This window comes from Psittacula echo (genome assembly GCF_963264785.1).
Source record: "Psittacula echo genome assembly, chromosome: Z".
In the NCBI taxonomy this organism is placed as follows: domain Eukaryota; kingdom Metazoa; phylum Chordata; class Aves; order Psittaciformes; family Psittacidae; genus Psittacula; species Psittacula echo.
Genome location: NC_137742.1, coordinates 79,580,449 through 79,602,918, shown reverse-complemented (window position 1 = coordinate 79,602,918; position 22,470 = coordinate 79,580,449). Strand labels below are relative to the sequence as shown.

Here is a 22,470-nt window from a genome sequence, read left to right as displayed (position 1 = left end):
GTTTTTTTCTTGTAAAAATATAACTGCACAAAGAAACACCAGCTTCTAGATCTAACAGGTACAAATCTAGTGTCTACTACTACCTAAATATTACTAGACAAAAATACAAAGTACTAACATTTTCCTTTTATTTAAACTAGGAATTATTAAATGTTGATCTTCACATAGTATGTTCTCAGTTAACACTGGCTTAAATAAGACCTCTCATACAAAGTCACTGGTTAGCAAAACCACCAAACTTTTAATTATATTGTGAATATATTATTTTAATTATATTGTAAATATTTTGTAAATATTTTTGTAAATATTTTAATTATATTGTAAATATCATACATATGTTATCCAAATACTTGTAGATTGTCTAGTTTCCTCTAGACAGAACATATGCCAACATAACACAAGCAACTTTTTAAAAGATTTTCCTTCAGGTGTTCAGAACAGTTCACTCTTGTCAAACATATTCCTTCTCTTTTCCTTCTGCCTTAAAGCCATTTTCATTTTCTGAAACAGCTGCTGCCAAGCTGTCTTTCTTTCCTCTCCAAGTTAGCTAACTGGCCTAAGCAGTAACCCTGCTAAAACCTTCTTTCAAAAGTTTTGTTCTAAACTTGTGGAATAATTGAATGGAAAAAGAAAAAGCAATCATAAAAAAAATCATAAAAAGCCATGGATCTTTAGGGGTTGAGTATAAATAACAAAAGGACTTAGAACTGTTCTAAATAGTATCTCTAATTAAACCAAATTACTGTATTTACACACCAAATTGGAACTATTCTCAAGAATTTTTCTTCACAGAGCAGTATTTCATATAAAAGTTTAAATGGAGTATTTGTTTTTTAAAATGGAGTATTATAACAAAAGACAACTAGCAGACAGAAAAGCCTATGAGCCCAGCTGAAGTTGACTTTCTCACATTCAAAGTCCTTCAGGAGCTAAAACCAAGCATAGTATTCCAGTAGCCATAAATATCTGACTTCTCAGTATTACTTTTATACATGAAGAAGGAAAGGCAACGACGGCATTTTTATGCTTTTATGCCTTCGCAGAAAATCCTTTCTGTCTTAACCTGTTAGCTTCCGTAAACTTTTCCTGCACTGATGATTCCAACATTTTTCCACCCATGAAGTACATGCCTTTCAGATAGTCTGTCTTTACATACAGTTTTACTAATTCTCAAAATATACTCTACTTAGGAGAAGACTGAAAAATAGAGACATTTAAACCCTCCCTTCATTCTTACTAGAGATCAACATAAAAATGAGAGAGGCTGCCCTTATTTCAGGGCATTGAGTGCACTAATACCCTTTAAGGATCCTGATCCTTCCCACCTGGAGTCTCTACCTACACCCTCTGCTCCAAGGCCCAGCACCTCTATTTAAACTCAGCCCTGGGCTGTTAGTTTCTACCTGACCATGTCTCCAACACTGCCCATGCCTCAGCTCCTGCCCAACCTTGAGAAGAAACGTACAAGATTACAGTAGTTACTATTTGAAACCTGGAACTGTCAGCAGGTAAGAACTGCTACGCATACGACCAACAATATGCTTGCACATCAGTATATGAAAATTTAAAAGTGATATCTTTATGACATTTAAATAAAACTGCATTTAACAGAAAATGCAGCAACTTTTTTTATTTTAGTTTCCATTCAGCTTGAGCTTTAAAGATGCCTTTGTTTGAGGTTCTTCCATACATATTTTGGACATAAGTTGATTTAGACTACTTTCATGAAAACTGAATTTCAACTTAATATTGAATATACTGTTGAAGTGAAACGTTTCCCATAGCTGTACCTGCTTTGACTACATGTTCTTTGGCAAGTGTGTGTGTAATAGTGTGATGTTCATTTTAGAGCAAAGCAGCTACAGCACTGGCTTGAAAATGGAGGAATGTGAGTTTGGTAGATTGTTAAAACCTGAAATTAAAATTATAACAGTAAATCAGGGAAATCATAGAATCACAGAATAGTCAGGGTTGGAAAGGACCTTAAGATCATCTAGTTCCCACCCCCCTGCCATGGGCAGGGACAGCTCACACTAAACCATGTCACCCAAGGCTCTGTCCAACCTGGCCTTGAACACTGCCAGGGATGGAGCATTCACAACCTCCCTGGGCAAAACATTCCAGTGCTTCACCACCCTCACAGGGAAGAATTTCTTCCTTACATCCAATTTAAACTTCCCCTGTTTAAGTTTGAACCCATTACCCCTTGTCCTGTCACTACAGTCCCTAATGAAGAGTCCCTCCCCAGCATCCCTATAGCCCCTCTTCAGATACTGGAAGGCTGCTATGAGGTCTCCACGCAGCCTTCTCTTCTCCAGGCTGAACAGCCCCAACTTTCTCAGCCTGTCTTCATACGGGAGGTGCTCCAGTCCCCTGATCATCCTCGTGGCCCTCCTCTGGACTTGTTCCACCAGTTCCATGTCCTTTTTATGTTAAGGACACCAGAACTGCACACAATACTCCTATTCAGGGTATCTTCAGAAATAAACAAATTTACTACTAACACAGCTAAGTAACTCTTAGGATGATAAAGACATCTTACAAAATAACTAAGCCAAAACTGAGAATCAAGGTAGGTCACACAAATAATGACTCGAAAAATTCAAATGTAAGGTACAACAAATTTTGATTTGAGATGCTATTTAACATCCGACTTATTTGGGGGTTTTCAGGACCTTGAACACACAGTTATGCCTCAGCTCTTCACCTACATTATGGAAGAATTCTGCTCGTATGAAGTGATATCTGGAAGAGCTGTGAGAACCTTTCCTGCTCCTTCTAAGTCCAGCTGCATGATGCACGTTATCCACTGTGCAACCAAAAGCTGTATCATCAGGTAACGTGAATAAAATTATATACTAACCATGTCAGTACACAAAAGTTTGTTTGAGAGAGATGCCAGTCACGAAACTTTTACAGGAAACATAGGGCTATTTCAATCTCCCTGAATTTGAGCATTTCCCTAATATCACACATTCCTCTAAGTACCTGCTTGCTAATCTGCTTAACATCTCCCAGCACCCCTGCCTTCAGCCTACATGTAAATTTAAATTTACATCATCTTTATAGAATTAAAAATATACATAAAAGCTCCTTGTAAAGGAATCTTTCTATAAAGTAATTTTAAGATATTTGAGAGTATTCGTAGCTGTCCCTTTCACCAGATGTACCAAAGCTGAAGAAGTTATATTTTATAGAACATACAGACATATTCTCCTTTTATATGCTCCTTCAGCTTGCTGATATTATATTACCTATTATTTGACCCAGTATGAGAGAACTAGGAAGAATTTCTATAGCTTAATCTCTTTCATTATTTAAATTTTTCACAGCTATACGTTCCTTGAGACAATAGAGTGAAAAAGAGCTTTCATCACCTACTACTCAAACCAAACCCTTCTCACAGAATTAATGATTACTGACACTAATCTACTTCATAAATAATGATGTTAATGATGGAACTCTTTGTCTCAATTATATACCCCATCATTAAAACATTTATTATTTCCCATATAGAACTATCTTCTCACATGGCTATATCACCCATAAATTTTCTCTAAATATTCTGAGAAAATGTATAATTTCAATTGAATTTCCAATATAAGATATGAATATTGGATCAATTATAAGTATCATATGTTGAAAGTCTACATTTTCCAGAAGTGTTTACACTGTAAAAAAGAAAAGGAGGTCTGTTCATACATGGCTATGGAAGTGAGGTAAAGGAAAGTAAAGATTTACTTGATTTACACTTAGAGACTTCAGCATCTTTTCTTACCTGAGTACCCAAACAAGCAACCATCATGTGAGTGAGAAGTTTAGCTGCAAACATTGCACACCTGGTGCAGAAAAGGTGGGAGAGAATAGCCAAAGTGAAACCTATACAAAAACAAACCAAAACAAAAAGGGAGAGATTTAAAGATGTTCACTTTGTTTCACGCTGGGCTCACTCATGAACTTATTGCTCAAGTACTAACATCTATTTAATTTTTTCATACATTTGAGAGCTAAAGTAATTGCATAATGTAAACAAGGCATTTTTTGCAAAGTTTTTAAAATTTCTGAATGATATGGATAATTGTCATAATAGTTAAATAAAAAGCAAGGTTCAGCGTTCATATTACTGCATCCAAAAACACTTTTAGAAACAAATAAACAAAAAATTGCCTCCACTCAGATAGCATTGTTTTAAGAGATAGCTATAAATTTTTAAGTGCCAGCCTCCCATTTCATTTTGTGTTCAGCATAGAAATCTATTACAGCAGTACTCAGAAAAAGTAACGCCAATTTTATTTGATTAATTCATTGTGAAGATGAACAGAACAGAAATGAGAAGGGCCCCTTACCTACCAGTAAGCTGTTCTTGGAAGAAGGACCCTGAGAAAGCTGAGCAACTAAGGAAAACATTGCTAAAGTTCATGTAGAGTTAATTGTTTGTGCACTTCCACAGCCCAGGAAGAGCAGGAAATTGGATACATAAGGCAGATCTTTTACACTCTCTTGAGACAGACTGATTGCTCAACTACAAGTATTTGTAAGATATGAATGAAATAAACCATTGAAGACAGAATTATTTCTAAACCTTTCAAAAATAAGGTAGTGATACAACTATCTGCGCAAGAAAAGCTTGGACATAATAATATTCTATTTCATTCTACTGCGATATTTTTTCTTTAATTCTTCACGCTTACATGGAGATGTTAGAGAAATAAATAATATCCCTACAGCTCTTAAATATAAAGCCATTTGTTAATTACTTGATTTAAATAGATATATCTACAATTGTGTAAGTAAACACCCTCAATCAGCTGAAGAAGCTAAAAGTCATTGAATTTATATTCAATGCAAACACTTAACCAGGCCAAACTTCTAATTTCTAAATATATTATTATAACATGACTACAATAAATGACCAGTTCTGCAGGTGTTTATTCCTTCCAGTTAAGCAAAATATTTCTCTTAGCTTCAGTGTCAACAGCATATTTGGTTACTTTATTGTATTTTTTCTTCAGTTTCTATATAATTTTGCATTCTATTGCATATTTGTCTCATCAATTTACTTTTTTTCTGTAAACCAGTAATTAATTTTTTTTATTATACTTTGTCTTTTATTTTACTTTAACTAACACAGTCTAAGAAGCTTAGCTGTATTTTAAAATCTGCCTATTTTTATCAGCTAAAAAATTCTTTCATTATTGTATAAAACAATTAATTTGTATGGTGTAGGTGAAAAACAGAGGGTTTTCTTCCCTGTCTTCTTTTTTATGGCTGTGGTTTAAAAACAGTTAAGGAGCTTAGCCTTAGCCCCTGAAAGCAATTTTCTGGGAGGGCATAAATAGGGGATTCAGGTGATTGCACTGTTTTTGTTATATATTTTATATATATATAATATATATATATATTTTCGTTATATATTATTTTTGTTATATATTATTTTTGTTATATATTTTTTTGTTATATATTTTTTTTGTTATATATTTTTTTTGTTATATATTTTTTTTGTTATATATTTTTTTTGTTATATATTTTTTTTGTTATATTTTTTTTTGTTATATTTTTTTTGTTATATATTTTTTTTGTTATATATTTTTTTTGTTATATATTTTTTTTGTTATATATTTTTTTTGTTATATATTTTTTTTGTTATATATTTTTTTTGTTATATATTTTTTTTGTTATATATTTTTTTTGTTATATATTTTTTTTGTTATATATTTTTTTTGTTATATATTTTTTTTGTTATATATTTTTTTTGTTATATATTTTTTTTGTTATATATTTTTTTTGTTATATATTTTTTTTGTTATATATTTTTTTTGTTATATTTTTTTGTTATATATTTTTGTTATATATTTTTGTTATATATTTTTGTTATATATTTTTGTTATATATTTTTGTTATATATTTTTGTTATATATTTTTGTTATATATTTTTGTTTTATATATTTTTGTTATATATTTTTGTTATATATTTTTGTTATATATTTTTGTTATATATTTTTGTTATATATTTTTGTTATATATTTTTGTTATATATTTTTGTTATATATTTTTGTTATATATTTTTGTTATATATTTTTGTTATATATTTTTGTTATATATTTTTGTTATATATTTTTGTTATATATTTTTGTTATATATTTTTGTTATATATTTTTGTTATATATTTTTGTTATATATTTTTGTTATATATTTTTGTTATATATTTTTGTTATATATTTTTGTTATATATTTTTGTTATATATTTTTGTTATATATTTTTGTTATATATTTTTGTTATATATTTTTGTTATATATTTTTGTTATATATTTTTGTTATATATTTTTGTTATATATTTTTGTTATATATTTTTGTTATATATTTTTGTTATATATTTTTGTTATATATTTTTGTTATATATTTTTGTTATATTTTGTTGATGGTCTAGTATAGGGGCCATAAACCCCACAAGGAGTGGTCCCAGACTCCATTTAAATGCCTTAAGGTTAGACTAAGAGTCTCTTTAGCATGTTTTCTTAGTGACATTTTACTCTCAGGTTCCTGCTTCCACAGTGTCTATCAACACAAGATGAAAAATTTACTTTCATGCGGGATTGCCTGAAGCATAATAGTAAACTGACTGCAATATGAAAGCTGTAGTTTCCTTCTCCTTTGGAAGCCAAATGGAGTTTAAAACTCATATCTCCTAATTCCTGTCTGACATTTTGGGACTTCTGAAAATGCTGTTGTACCTGTCAATGGAGTCATGATTCTCACAGGTTAAACTCTCAGACTTCAACGAAAACATTAGGTAGCAGGCAGTAGAGTGTAATGGAGCTCTACATGCATGACATGGAATCTGTCTCCTTCTAGTTACCACTTCTAGAATGTCAATTATCAACTAAAATTGTCGAAAAACTTTTAGGCTAGGTAGAAAAGCACCTAAAAGATTTGACACTGAGGACAACTGTACTGCTGCTAGAGACATGGGTGAATTTGGGTCTTCTAAGATTCCTCTCCCAAATAAATAACTTATTTCTCTTTTGCATGGTTCAGTAAAACATCACAAAGAAACATACTTGCTGGATTCTTTTTTCCAAAAGTGGCAAAATTTGTCATTGGGCAAATACCAGACCAAATGGCACCTTTAATATCGTGAAGTTAGTTAACATTCCTCCAATAGTCCTCCAGATACAGAGACTGTCATCAGTTAATAAAATTGCTCAAAATCAATCAGCCTTACTGGTCCTCAGTCGTTATTAATGAGAAAACTTCTTAAATCAACTGACCTGAAATGCAGATGAATCCAGAAGAGAAAAAAGCCTCGTTGTATGAAGACAAGTTATCTGTTTGGGCATAAACTGCATAAATGGACATATGAGAACAAGAGCATTCCACGTAGTCTGATGAGTCATCTGTCACTTTGCAGAACCCAGTATCAGACAGCCATCTGCAAAACAAAAGATTAACAAAGTTGGAAATGGATTTGTGTAATTTATATGCTAAGTATGCTTGAAAGCTGTTGTATTTCTGAAATTTTAAGTTTTCTATACTGTAGCACAGGTGTTTTGTGTAATCCCCTAGGTGCAGATAGCTTGTTTTGGTTTTTTTTTTTTTTTTTTTTTTTACTTTCATGAGTAAAAATAATTGTAAATATATGATAATGAATATTTTTTCCACACGAGAATTTTTGTGGCCAAATTTTTAAAACTTCTGGCAGATTTACAGGTTTGCCTGGCTTTTCAAATAGTTTCTTTCTTAACTTGCACAATACATTACTCCATTATGGAGAACATTTCATTTTATGCTGCTATTTGTTGTTTTGAAACTAAAATTGTGTTTTGTCTTCTTTCAGTATTGCTGAACTATTTTGAAAAAAAAGATACTCCAGCTGACATCCTAAGCCACTTCTAGTGGAAGTCACATCTGTTCTGTACTACAGTGTCTAGACAAAAGGAGAGAATACAGGTACATTCTGCTGCATGTCCTTTCTGTAGAGAAATAGTTTATATCAGAAACAGACCAATATAATCCAGCCAGTCTAATGAAATCATATCTAAGCCAACTAAATCTCAGCAGGACACAGAATATAATTCTCTCCAAATTCATTTACAGTGTGTGAACAGGGAAGACAGCCTAATCAAATAATAGGGCATTGAAGAGAATAAACAGAAAAAGTTTATTCCGTGGTTTGTAATGGTATGAGTAGCAACAAGTACAAAAAATGACCATCAGCTCACCATTTCTTCTAAAAACCAGAGACATAATTTAAGCTAGCAGCTGCAGATGGCCTTTCTGTCAAAAAATAATAGCCCTGCAGAGCTCACTGCCAAAAGACATGCTGAAATTCTGGATGGTGCAAGGAAAAACTGGACCAGTTTGTGACAGATAATCACTTTGGGGATGAAATACACAAAATCACATTCAGCAAATACAGTTAGAGAGTATATAGCATTAGGGGAATTACTATTTATACTTGTCCTGGTCTTATTCTTCCCTGGGAATTTACTTTTAGCCACTACTGGAAGCAGGATACTGGTCTAGATAAATCCCTAAGATGCCCCTTAACAACTTTTTTTGGTTCACTTACACAGTCTTTCACAGACGCAAATAAAAGAGTAGATATCAGCAAATTAGACACATTCTGAGTCAGTGACTTGAAGCAATACCAGAGAGGCAGGTTTAGTTCTCTACTTTTTAAGAGTGGACTTGAGTCATTAATATTAATGAGGTGATACAATTCTGAGATTTGTGGCCTGTTAGCATTGTCTAACACATCATTATAGAATCTACATGGTATTTTGCTGAAAAATGTCAGCAGTAGAAGACTGAAAAACTTCTGAGCTAGAATAACTATGCATTTTATTATATGGAAAGTTCTATGTGCTGGCACAAAGGCCAGAAAAAATAAGGAAAAAACACACATCCAAAAATGGATAATTTTATGCTTCCAAATGATCTTATCAGAGTTCTCACATTAGGCAAATACACAGGTTCATGGTAGAAACTGGGTAACTAAACCAGTTAATAAAATAACCTTTCAGCAGCTTGATTCCAGAGGAGACACAGAGACTTTTGTGGAATAATACGACTTCCTGTAGCATAAATCCGATAAATGACTTCATTGTTATCTTTTAAAGGCTGTGAACTCCGACCCTTCAAACTCATAGAAAAAACCTGAAACAACATGCACAACGTAAATACAAATTTAATATTAAAATGCAACAGTTAGTTGCATTTTAATCAGAAACAAAAAAATGTTCACATTATTTTACATATATTTAAGATGTTTTGACCAATATCTAAATTAAACTAATTTTTTGAAAAAATAAATTGCATTATCTTCAAACCTTGTTCTTCAGGGCGAGTTCTTTATCTCCAGTAATGAACCACTGCTGACTGCTGTATTCTGTGAACTGCACAGATTCACAGTTCTCTTTTTGAGGAGGTGATAATGAAACAGAGACGTCTAGTAAATGTTCAGGCACTTGAATAGAATCCCCATCTTTTCCATCAAATCTGTGTCCATTGATTTGCTGAGGAAACCAGTTGTGAGCCATTATTGCAATGTATGGGCAGCTGTCAAGAATATTTTTACCTCTGTTGAATTGGAAAACCAATAGAGCTGGTAAGTGGAAATGAGCTTCACTATTCTTCACAGAATGGCTCTAAAATGTGTTTGTAATTAATATTTTATTCCTCCATAATTTTTAGTCTTTATGACATTTAATTGACAGTTTCAGTTTCTGTGATAAAGCCAGGGGCTAAATTATTACGTATTTCAGCTTCTTCATTTCCCCTCCCCTGGGTTTTGCTCACTATGATCCGCAAACAAAACCTCTCCATGGTAAACTAGGTTATCATAACACTCATCTTTATAACTTGATGTAGAGATTAGTCTACAAGAATGAGACATTAAAATGTATGATCTTGCTTTACCACTTTTTCCCAACCGATGATGCAAAAAACCTTGGAATAAAGAATTTTAACTTTCAAGTTCTGGACACTGTTCAGGACAGTGTTGATATTTATGCCATTTACTGTCTTTTGGCTGAGATGGGATTCATACCCCCTACAACTTAGGATGTGGCAAGAAAATTTATATCATCGAAACAAGCTGTGATAGAAATCTAAACTATGTTGATTTTTTGAGGGGGAAAAAGAAGTAATTTTTTTCCAAAATTCAACTACCAGTTGTTTAATAGTTTCACAGAGGGAGAAATTCAGAGAAAATTCACTGCTTTAAACCATCTGACTCACAAAAGGGTGTAATGTATTTCTGCAGTCACCTATTTCCCCTGCCCATAAGCCTGACTACAGAGTATTATGCACTTGCAGATGCAAATACCAATTTGAAACTAATGTGAAAAGTACACTTAGCATTTAAAAAATTGTAAATAATGTTCAAGTGAGCAAAACAAAACATGCAGAAATTACAAAATGCCAGGAGAAACGTTGGGTTAGTGGTTCTCCCCTAAGTCTTAGAACATAGCTCTCCATCATAGAATTACATAGTATTTTCTTAATAAGAGTAATGAATATTTTCCAGGCAGTATTTGAGCCAAAGTTGACTTAATATGTCCTGATTCCTACTCCCACAGCTACGCTGTATCTTTGTACCAGTTATTTGTGACACCATCTCAAAGTGCCAATATAGTGCTGTCTGATTGTGACACAGTGTAATACATTTCCACGTAGGTGACAAATGACAACCATTTGTATATTGTCAAAATATATCTAAAACATATTATGAATTCAAATTTACTAACCTTTCTCCTGATGATCCACACATTATCCCAGTCAACAGGGAAAAAGCAAACTTCTCAGTCACCGCAGCAAGCAGGCTATATCCTCGTGTGTCCTCACGTTTCGGGCTAGCGAGAGCACAGAGTATCTCATAGAAAAGACTTCTACTTTTATCAGTGAGTAACAGTTTTTCACCTATGTCTGTAACCTAATGAGAGGAGAAGAAATCAAACAACACTTTATGTGCAGAAGTCTGCTCATAACATTTCCTCATGTTGAACAGTTTAGTAAGACCTTCAGTTTTATCCCAGTGTTCATTCTGACAGTTCAGAATATCTTTTCCACCTTCTGATCATGGCTGCCAAGGCACGAGATGTGGCCTATGTCAGAACTACATAAAGATATGCTTACTAATAGGGATTTGGTTATTAAAGAAACCATGTGGCATTTTCATTCTTTCACAGATGAAGGATTGTTGAGTCCTGACAATTTTTGCCCTTATTTTCTGTATTCTGTGTCAAAACAGCAACACAGACAAAACACTGTTCAAGAATATTGTTATACTGCTTTGTGTCTATGTATTTAAATGTTTTCCATCTTCTGTGCATTATTCTGTAAGTCCAGAAGAGCCAGAAAGCCATAACTAGTCCCAGAGTTTTGATGCAATGCTGAAGTGCTCAGATACCCTGCCAACCCAATTCCTGAAGCTACTGCAGGGAGAAAGGCAAACTGCATGCCTGATTAATAGAACAGCAGACTTCAGCTGGCCCTTGCAGGATTTGGTTGTGTGTCGACTGCAGTGAGCTGTGAAGATATAACCAAACCTTGGGCTCAGTGTCTTGTGCCAGGGCTAAAACAAATAAAGATGTGGCCTGAAAATCAAGAAACCACAATCATAGAATCAGAGACTCATAGAATGGTTTGGGTTGGAAAGGACCTTAAAGCTCATCCAGTTACAACCCCCTGCCATGGGCAGGGACACCTTCCACTAGAGCAGGTTGCTCCAAACCCTGTCCAAACTGGCCTTGAACACTGCCAGGGATGGTGCAGCCACAGCTTCTCTGCCAGTGCCTCACCACCCTCACAGGAAAGAGCTTCTTCATAAAATCTAGTATGTAAATCTACCCTCTGTCAGGTTAAAGCCATTCCCCCTTCTCCTGTCCCTACAGGCCCTTGTCCGTAGTCCCTCTCCAGCTTTCTTGTCTCCAGCTTTCTTGTTTCCAGCTTCCTCTCCTTTGATAGTGGGACTTCACAGTTTCTATTGTTACCTTTCTGTTCTGTGTCCCTGACTCATGGTGAGGATGCTAACCTTGATCTTGTCACAGGCCTGTGACACAGGCCAGTTAAAGCTAAACACAGTTTTATACTCTTTTTAAAGCCACTGGCCATTCAAGAGCAGGAAAGGTTTACCTTCTCTATGATGTGCATCACAGCAGTAAGCTGCTCTTCTGTAGTTTCTGTAGCCACTCTGACATTCAGATTCTGGAGGACTCTGTGTAAAATGGTGTCATCAAGAGGCTGATGCAATTGATCAATCAGCCCCCAGACTGGCAAGGAATCAAAATCTGAGACAATTGTGATGTTAGCAATACCATACACATCATCTACTCTGGCACTGCCTGTGGGATTAGAAAGTACAACCTGGAAACGTTTAGGAAATGGGTTTAAAGATCCTATCTTTGGTGTCAGTGTCACATCCAGAAACGTATTTCTCTGTCCAGGTTCAAAAGTCAGTAAACCTTCAGATCTTGCAAAATCCTGCCCTGCCACAGCTGGAGATACGAATGTCCGACCAATAGGTTCAGGTTTTTGTAGCTCCTTAAAAAAAATCAAAAGAAGTTTAGGTAACATTGTGATAGATAAAATTGTTGAAAACCAGCTGCTGTAGAACACACATACTTTAAATGGGTAAAATTTAAATATGTAAAAAAAAAGTCCTCCTTCAAAATGCACTTAAGAATGATATCATAACTGCATTAAATGAAACTGCAATCTGTCACTTGTAGTCAGTGACAGCCTAAGAGAAGAATCATATATATTGGCAATAGCAAACAGGATCCCTCTTTTTCTTTTCCCAAACAAAAATCACAAAGCTTTTCTGGATGAACAGATACTACAAAAATGCTAGCACATTCATAATGTGAGTTAAGGAGAGGTTGATGTAGTTTGTGTCTGCAGCATGAACTCCCTCAGTTCAAGGTACAGACAGGCGTCACAGACACATAAAAACTAAACAAAAGCAGAGCACAGGTTTTGGAAATCTGTGCCCAAACTAATACCAATTCACAATATTTTCAGTCCCAGTATAAATAATTAAAATAAGAACAATCCGCTTTGGTCCAAAGGTGAAAAAAAAAATCCAAACAACCCACTATGGAATTCACATGCAAAGCAGAAAGATGAACTTATTTAGGAATGCTAAACAGCCTCATTTCCCTGTGATGTAGCGCAATTTTTACCTTCCATGAGGTTTGCAGATACTGTTTCATTCTTCACATTCTTGCTCTTTTTTGTCAGTTTCCATAACCTTGATATTATGTCTGGTAATGTAATAAACTTTCCTTAAGTGGAAACTAACATTCTGGGCTATTATTCAAATGGATGATTTTTCAGTTGTATCCATTTAGTAAGTACAAGTATATAGTCATTCTTAAGTAAAGACCTCCTGCTGTAAAAAATTAGGCCTTTTTAAAGGGAAATACTAGAATTTTGAAAGCATTTAGCTTTAATTAGTAGAGTTTACTTATAGAATAAATCAGACATTTCTGAGTTCACAGGAGAACTTGGTAAACCAATGCAGTGTGTATCTGTTTAAAATTGCTCTAGCACATGATCACATCTGTGCCAGTTCCAGTGAGAAGTTTCCTTTCTTTTGTCCCTTCCAACTTATAATTAGGAAACAGGAAAATAAGTGATAATAACAGAACTAGTGACAAGAACAATGTTTAAAAAAATCTTTGTCGGAATGATGTAAACATCTGTTTCCAGGTAGCCCTCATGCTTCCCGTCCGCTGTGACCTCTTGTTTTACAATTACCAATACCTTGGTACTTGGCCACACACCCTTGAAACCTAAAATTTTCCAGCTTTAGCCTAAATGTACACTGGACAGTAGCAATTTCTTCTCCACTTAACATAAATTATAATGAAATGTTAGCTGGAAACAATGTAAAAATTTGTTACTACACAATCTAAAACACTGGCAAGATACTGTACAATAAATGAATGGAAACATCATGCAAACCTGTGTAATGAAAATAGGTATGCATGCAATATAACAATAGAATGCAAAACCTTTTAAAATAAAGGCTGAGCACACTGGTCGCAACAATGCTTTGCTATAAAAACCCTCCCCATAAATAATGCTTTTAGACATAACTGAATTGCTGAGGTATCTCCAGAGAGGACGCCTTCAACACCTGAGCGGGGGGAAGTTCAGCGTCCAGGAACCTCAACTCAGAGGGGCGACACCCACCGAGGGGCACTTGCAAAGGAGCCGGCAGCTCAGCTGACTCGAGCAGCTGACTCACAGGGGGCGGAGCCAGGAGGAGCGGCACCAGCCCTGACTGGGTAAAAACCTGACCCTGGGAGCGCTGCAGTTTGCGTGGGATGGTGAGTACTCGCCGTGTGCCCAGGGCCCGATCTGGGAGCTCTGCTCTGGCTGCCCCGGCGGTGGCCAGCGTAGGCACCCAGACAGAGCCGATGAGAGGGGAGGCTGCAGTGCAATGCTCAGAGTGTAGAGAGTGCCTGCACTGGTCTCCTGAGGGAACGGTGCCCAATGGGGCAGGGCTGCACTCAATGCTCCCTGGTGGAGGTCCTCCTGCAGCAGGTGCCTGAGCTGCGGGACACTGTCAATAGGCTGCAAGATGTCAGGGAAGCTGAGAGGAAGCAGGAATGCTTGCTCCAGACCCAAACTGTGCAGGGGCCTCAAGCGTCCATCATAGCGTGTACAGCAAAGCAGGAAGGCATTAACCCAGGCAGCTGGGAACTAGTAACAAAAAAAAAAAAAAAAGAAAAAAAAAAAAAAAAAAAAGAAAAAGAAAAAGAAAAAGGCGGAAGAGGACAATTAAAAGCAAGGGGCTTCCTCCTAAAGGTGTTGTCCCCACCCAGAATGGCCTCGCTGTCCTGCAGGGGGCTAACAAGGAAACACACGTGCACCAGAAACAACCGGCTGGTGCACCAGTAAAGAGGATCACTACTGATGCTGCCAGGAAAAAGCACTGGGTCATAATAGTAGTAGGGGACTCTACTTTGAAATGAACAGAGGCACCCATCTGTCGGCCTGACACAGTCTCAAGGGAGGTGTGTTGCCTACCAGGGGCACGGATCAGGGATGTTGCAGAGAGGCTGCCTGCTCTAGTAAATCCCACGGACTATTACCCACTTCCGGTGATCCATGTGGGTGCTAGTGATGTTGATAGCAGTAGCCTGGAGAACAGTGAGAAGGACTACAGAGCCCTGGGAGAGGTGGTTAGGGGCTCTGGAGCTCAGATTGTCTTTTCATCAATTGTCCAGGATACAGAGAAGGACCCTAAAAAGGCTGGGAGGATTGGCCAAGTTAATACGTGGTTAGAACAGTGGTGCCGTAGTCAGGGCTTTGGGTATCTAGAAAATGGGAGTCAATTTGGGAGGCCAGGTCTACTGGGGGCTGGTGGAGCTGGTCTGACAATGAAGGAGAAGAGTGGTTTTGGTAGGAGGCTTGCCAGGCTGGTCAAGGTTTCTTTAAACTAGATGTGTTGGGGGAGAGGGGCATCCTTCCATCCCAACACACCCAGTCAGTTGCCAGCACCTATAATAAAGGCTCAGAGCGGTGCAGAGATATTCCAGCTGCTCCAGCCAATGAACCAGCTTCATTTGGAGCTCAGCTCAGACGCCTCTATACAAACGCCCGTAGCATGGGGAACAAACAAGAGGAATTAGAGATGTGTGCACGTCTAACAAGGATAGTCTAATGCAAGGATATCATTGACATCACAGAAACATGGTGGGATGGCTCCTATGACTGGAGTGTTGGAATGGAAGGCTAAAGGCTCATTAGAAAAGACAGGCCTGGCAGACAAGGGGGGGGAGTTGCTATTTATGTCAGTGATAGGCTGGAGAGTATGGAACTCTGTCTGGGGACAGGTGAGAAGTCAACAGAGAGTTTGTGGGTCAGGGTCAGAGGGAGAAGAGCAGTGGGGGACATTACTGTGGGGATCTGGTGCTCTGTAGACAAATAGGAACAGCCTCACACTCACAGGCCCTTGTCCTAGTGGAGGACTTCAACCACCCTGACATCTGTTGGAGTGAAGGTACAGGCCAGCACAAGCAATCCAGGAGGTTCCTCGATTGTGTGGAGGACAACTTCCTTCTGGAAGTAATAGAGGAGCTGAGAAGGAAAGGTGCCATGCTTGACCTCATGCTCACTAACAGGTAGGGGCTTGTTGGAAATGTGACGCTCCAGGGCAGCCTTGGATGCAGAGATCATGAGATGGTCGAATTGGAGGTCCTCAGGACAGTGAGAAGAGTGTGCAGCAAGCTCACTGCCCTGGACTTCAAGAGAGCAGACTTTGGCCTCTTCAGGAGCCTGCTTAGTAAGGTTCCATGGGATACAGCCCTAGAGGGCAGGGGGGCCCAAGACTGTTGGTGGGTATTCAAGGATCAAGGATCCTGCTACAAGCTGTGTACCAACTAGAAGGAAGTGCAGCAGGAGGGCCAGGAGACCTCCTTGGATGCATAAGGAGCTGCTGAGGAAACTTAAGAGGGGAAGAAAGAGGCTTATAAAAGGTGGAAGCAGGGACAGGCGGCCTGGGAAGAATACAGTGATGCTGTCCAGGAAGTTAGGGACCAGGTTAGGAAAGCTAAGGCCCAGTTAGAATTGAATTTGGCAAGAGATGTGAAAGGTAACACGTAGGGATTCTATAGGTATGTAGCAAATAAAATACACACTAGGGACAACGTGGGCCCTGTCCGGAAGCTATCAGGAGAACTGGCTATCCTGGATTTGGAGAAGGCTGAGGTTCTCAATGACTTCTTTGCCTCAGTCTTCACTGGCAAATGCTCTGACCACATCATCCAAGTCTTGGAAGGCGAACGCAGGGACTGTGAGAATGAGAACCCTAGGCCCACTGTAGGAGAGGATCAGGTTCGAGACCATCTTAAGAAGCTGAACATGCACAAGTACATGGGACCTGATGAAATCCATCTGCGGGTTGTGAAGGAGCTGGCAAATGAAGTTTTTAAGGCACTGTCCATCATATTTGAAAAATCATGGCAGTCTATTCTATGATTCTATAAAATCCCACATATTCAAAGTAGATCAGTCTAAGCACTATTCCACTGCGATAGCAAACTTGGAGGAATCCCTCTTGCAGCCAGTGCCCAAGCCCTTGAGGCTGGGTTCACAGCTATAAGGAAGTGGAAGGAATCATGTTTTTGCAGCTGTGTTATTTCAGCTAAAGGAGAATCTTTATTATTGGTCAGTAATTATGAGGTACTTGTTTATAGATAAAAGTTTCAGTAGTTAGCGTCTGGTGTTACAGCTGTAAACATAACAATTGAAAGAGGATGATAAAATTGACTCTATCACACTGCATTTTCAGTCAATCAGAAGAATAATTGTCAGGTTTAGTACTTCAAGAACATGGGATAAAATTTGATGGAAGAGCCTTTTTTCTCAAGTGTACTGTGTGCATTTATAAATTTGTGACCAAACACAGACAGTGTGTTGGTATCTGAATCCTGCAGTCGTACCCATCATGGTAAAAGTTAACTTCAGAGAAAGAAGCCTTAAAAAACTGGAGTCTTAGAAGAATCTTACAACAAAGAAATATATTTAATGCCTGACTGGCCATGGCCTTTGAGACTCCTGGAAGGGTAGTATCAACAAAATCTCTCTTGACAATGTAGTGAGAACAAGGTCTTTTTACTAATGGAAACCCAAAGAAGCTAGACCATATAGGCCCACAGCAAATGTTTGACTATTTCCTGAAAAAAATTATAATAACATTTACTTTAGAGAATGAACAATGATTTAATGATACAAATAATAAGTTAAATAATAATAATAAAAGTCTTACCTGCATGCTGTAGCTAACCATTGTGGTTACTGATGTACTGGAATCTCTAAGCGCTTGCAGACTGATTAAAGTTGTCTTCCTATAAGCCACAGCAAAACGAGATCCCACAGCAAAATATACTAAACCATGAGGAGCATCACTTTCAAGAACTTTTATAAAAGCAAATCTGGCACTGCTGTTCAATGCGGCTCCTGTGCTCACAGCATACAGTTCAACAAAAAAATATGTTTCAAATTCAGGAACCTGTAAGTGAGGTGTAATGATTTTCATATCATTATAAGACTACTTTTTATAACTACTTTCAGCTTCAAAAAATGTATATATTATTTTGTATGCACAATGGATTACTTTGTACTAACACTTACCACAAGCCTGCTTCCTGAAACATGCAGTAAGTACAGTAAATATATATCCAAAAAATAATATTGCAATGGGCAACACTCTTCATGTACAATAATGAAATCTCAGGTTTTCACATGGAACTTACTGCAGTAAAGTAGCTATTTATATACTACATGTATTGTGGCTGTAAGTCAGGCATAACACGTGACAGTAAACTCTCAAATAGCTCCATATTCCAGATTATGGATCTAAGTAGATGTACATCTTGTGAAGATTTTGCTCTTTCATTTTCTTTTTGCATTACAAAAAGGCATGTACACACCTACTCACCCATGGAAAAACTACACAGAAGTCTTATGTGCAGTTTTGAAACTAACTAACTTGACTGTATGCGAGTACTGAACTCAGGTAAAGTTCTGAAAACTTTATGAATTTACATATAGCCTCAGTGTTTAAATGCTAGTATGTTTATGCAAGTTTTTTCAAGCAAACCTCAGTACACTTGAATGCTTAACTGAATTTATTGAAAAACATAAAGCTTAGAGCTATGATCTGATAGTTGTTTTGGAAAACAAGGTATTGAATTCTAGTGTTCATAAGTAAAAGAATGAGCCTAGTCAATCCTGCATTCATAATGCTTGTTGGCTGAAAATATGGTAGCAGTATTAAATTATGACATTCTGCTTCATCCTTGATTTTGTACCTAAAATGCAAATATGTTTAGAAATAGACATGTGATTACTAAGATTCCAGAAATCATTGAAAATATGTTATCTGTACCTATTACATGCACACATGAAGCAGCAAACTTGCCAAAAATTTATTTCTTCAGAAGACAATAGCATTGCAAAAAAAAAATTATGATCACTGAACACTTTTTTTTTTATTTTTTTTTTTTAATACAGCTCTTTGTTTTAGCTCTGGATTTTTGGAAATCTTGCTGTAATTCTGGGTAAGCAGGATTTAGCCCTTAGCTAATAAAGTCAGTACAGCTGACCAAGTAAAAACTTTCTAAGTAAAAGCTAGAATATACCATAAAAACATAAAATATTTATTGAATATATTTATGATTTCATAATTTTATAATGTATTTGCTACTGATTTATAAGCTATCTTATGAAAGAACTAGAAGAAAAGTTAGTAAATATTTAGTGTGTTAAATAGCATATATTTTTAATTGAGTTGTTAAGAAATTCTCTAAATGGAATTATCTTGACTAATTGATGTCAGGAACAAATTTACTTGAATGCCACAGGGAACTTAAGCCTTCCATGAGCACCTATTAGAGTGGCACATGCTTGTGCTTCATGTGACACAACTGAATGTCTCTGCAGCTGCTGCACTGCTGTCATTAAATCATGATTTCACTCCCTTGGACTAAATGCTTCAAAATGCCAGTTTAGCCAGAGAGGCAGCCAATGTCTCGTCATCTGTATATTTTATTCATTAATTCTGTAATGTAAAAATAACATCTGGAGACAAAGAGGGAAAATGGCCCTCTTACTGGATTCAGAGAATGCACCTATTCTCTAGTGGGAAATCACTATTTCCCACATCCTACATCTTGCGTTATTTTCTATAATGTAATCAGAATCTTGTACTTTTCTATTCCCCAGACTTCAGCTTTGCCACTAGCCTGTAGCTGTTAAGATAATTTCTTGTAAAGTTTCAATCTCTCCACTCCGACGGAATGGCAAGCGTTAATCCTTCCTTTCTTAAGGGACTGCCCTAAACACTGGGTGTTCACACAAAAATATTTTTTTTCCTTGTCTTTTCAGTAAAAATGACTGAATGCTGTGCTTTGTGTTAATTCAATGATGTCTGCATTTCTGAGTGCCATCTGGGCCTCTTAAGACTCTTAGGCTTAAGCATACCTGACTGACAAATGCCGAACAGCTTTAGTGGATGATGCCTGCTAAACTGAACTTCGCTGCTCACAAGCTGGATGTGCACAGTGACAGATTTTATGCAGTTTTATGATTGAGTAGAGTTTTCACAGATCACTGCGCTAGATTTAGGCGTGTAAAATCATGCACAAGTTGCAATAAAAGTTTTTTTGTTGAATGAGATGTTATTACTTACAGGATGTGTTTTCCATAAGTCAGGCTAAGAAGTGCTTTGATAGATGAAAGATTTGCTGCGTAAAGGATGAGAGTCCAGTACCTGAATATGTAACTCACCGAAATAACTCTTTTTTTAACTCCTTTTTTCTTTTACTGTTCTATAAAACTCTTGAGATCTGCAGTTTACTCTTTGAACTAAATACTCATCTCCTTCCCAATTTTTTCTCGGTCATAATAATTGTAGTACAAGCCTGTAAATAAACACGTGTTTGCAGAAGAAAATGTGTTTGCAGACATTAGGTTACCATCTTCAAACTGCACACCAGCTCCTCTGGATCAGAGGAGATTTTCACCTTGATAAATTGCAGTTCAGCATCATACTGCTGTACATAAATGAGCAATTATTACTTACATTATCAGGTTTTATTTCAATTGAGATGTTGCACGTTGTTTGTCCTGCCATGCAGGTAGTGGCTCCCAGCACAGATACAAGCTCATTCTCCAAGTTCATGCCATCCTTCAGAAGGACAACAGCTGATTTATTAAATGTCACACGCCAAAAGATCTTCACATCTTCAAAAGCCCTATAAGCAAATCAAAAGAATATACATGTACTGAAGAAGGAAACATAAACCACAGAGGTAACACATATGTTATGTTGTTATTCAGAACTTATCACTAGGGAACAAACTGCTTTAAGATGAAAATGTCTCTCTTTTTATTTAAATTCCTTCCTCTAAAATATGTTTCAATTGCCAGAAAGTGAGAGAGGAAAAAATATAGCAATTACAGGCACCCAGATCCTTCTCAATTTTTGTTTCAGAAAAACTAAATTAGCTGAATAAAAGACACTGGTGTAACCATGTGCCTAGAAAGCCAGGAAGAATTTGTCTTTCCTATAAGCTTCAGGAACTTAGAGTACTTGAGCATATCTGTTTAAAGACTACAAATATGCAACATACATGTGTTAGTTAGAAAAAAACATAGGATCTGTGTGAGTGAAGACCTAAGTATAGTACTGACTTTTAATTGCTCATTTTAGCATTCACACCTACTTCTCTTACACAGGGAGATGAGAATCTGACTTACGCCTTTAGCAGTGCAAATACTTTATCATAAGCAAAGACTTCACATTTGCTGTCTCATGGTGTAAGTTGGAAAATACTGGGTTTTTTCCATTTTTGTTTTATACCAGTAAGTGACAGACCTAATCACATTCACAACTTAAAAGCCTATTTGCCAAATTCTGGGAAGTTATTAAAGGAGGTGAAAGGCAAAGATTTATTATAAAATCTTATCATAACCTCTTCCACTAACAGCAGCATATTACAGAGTGTGGAAGAGCACTTGAATCAGCTTTTGCCTGTACCTTTTTGGTTGCCTTGTGACAATCAACAGCACCTCTCTGTTTTCTGAGTCTTCATCAAGTACAAGACCACTTTGTACCTCTGGCATGAATCCCAAAATGCCATTCTGGAGATCACTTCCTATATAGGAAACAGACCATGAAGGTAATTAGCAAGAAAGTTAAGCAGAGACTAAATTATGATTTTAATATGGATAACTGCAAAAAAAAAACCAAAACACCAAAACAACTAAGTATCAAAAGCATGCTGCAAAGTACCACTTGAGAGCGCCTCAAGCACTTTTTTTTTAATATTTTTATTCTTACAGTCTGTATTTATCTAAAACTTCAAATGTTGTCATTTCTAAATTTTATTCTAACCAGTAGAATAAGTCTTTTTAACAGTAAATTCCTTATGAGAGTGCTGGCACCATCTATGCACATAAGCTTGTATTTTCAGAAGCATTTAGGAAACTGACTGAATTCTTTATTCCTTGACTTCAAGAGACTAGGTGTTACAGTGGTCCACAAAAGTGTCAGAAGTCTTGCTTATAATGCCTTAATGAGATACAGCTTCAGCCGTATTATTTTACATTTGCTATATTATGCTTAGGACAAGGGAGAATGGCATTAATGACAGAGGGTAGATTTACGTATTAGATCTTAGGAAGAAGTTCTCCCCTGTAATGGTGGTGAGGCGCTGGCACAGGTTGCCCAGAGAAGCTGTAGCTGCCCCATCCCTGGCAGGTTGGACAGGGCTTGGAGCAACCTGGTCTAGTGGAAGGTGGGGTTGGAACTGGATGAGCTTTAAGGTCTCTTCCAACCCAAACCAGGCTGTAATTCTATGATAACCCTTAAAACATATTCTTTCAAAACAGGAATGGGCCTCAGCATGCCCCTAGATGAACAGCATTGACATAGCAGGTTATGGGATAAA

The 22,470-nt window shown here is 36.7% G+C and overlaps 1 protein-coding gene across 1 annotated transcript in view; it reads right to left on the bottom strand.

Annotated features, from left to right (window-relative positions):
- Nucleotides 1-22,470, bottom strand: part of ADGRV1 (adhesion G protein-coupled receptor V1) — a gene marked incomplete at its 5' end in the record, with an annotated part of 292,106 nt that overhangs the window by 158,637 nt on the left and 110,999 nt on the right. Inside the window, 9 exons of the mRNA XM_080638347.1 lie at nt 3,779-3,879; nt 7,270-7,430; nt 9,018-9,157; nt 9,331-9,580; nt 10,750-10,934; nt 12,137-12,544; nt 17,784-18,026; nt 20,601-20,772; nt 21,558-21,675. Coding sequence (XP_080494473.1) covers nt 3,779-3,879; nt 7,270-7,430; nt 9,018-9,157; nt 9,331-9,580; nt 10,750-10,934; nt 12,137-12,544; nt 17,784-18,026; nt 20,601-20,772; nt 21,558-21,675 — 1,778 coding nt within the window. The remainder of the gene's footprint in view (nt 1-3,778; nt 3,880-7,269; nt 7,431-9,017; nt 9,158-9,330; nt 9,581-10,749; nt 10,935-12,136; nt 12,545-17,783; nt 18,027-20,600; nt 20,773-21,557; nt 21,676-22,470) is intronic.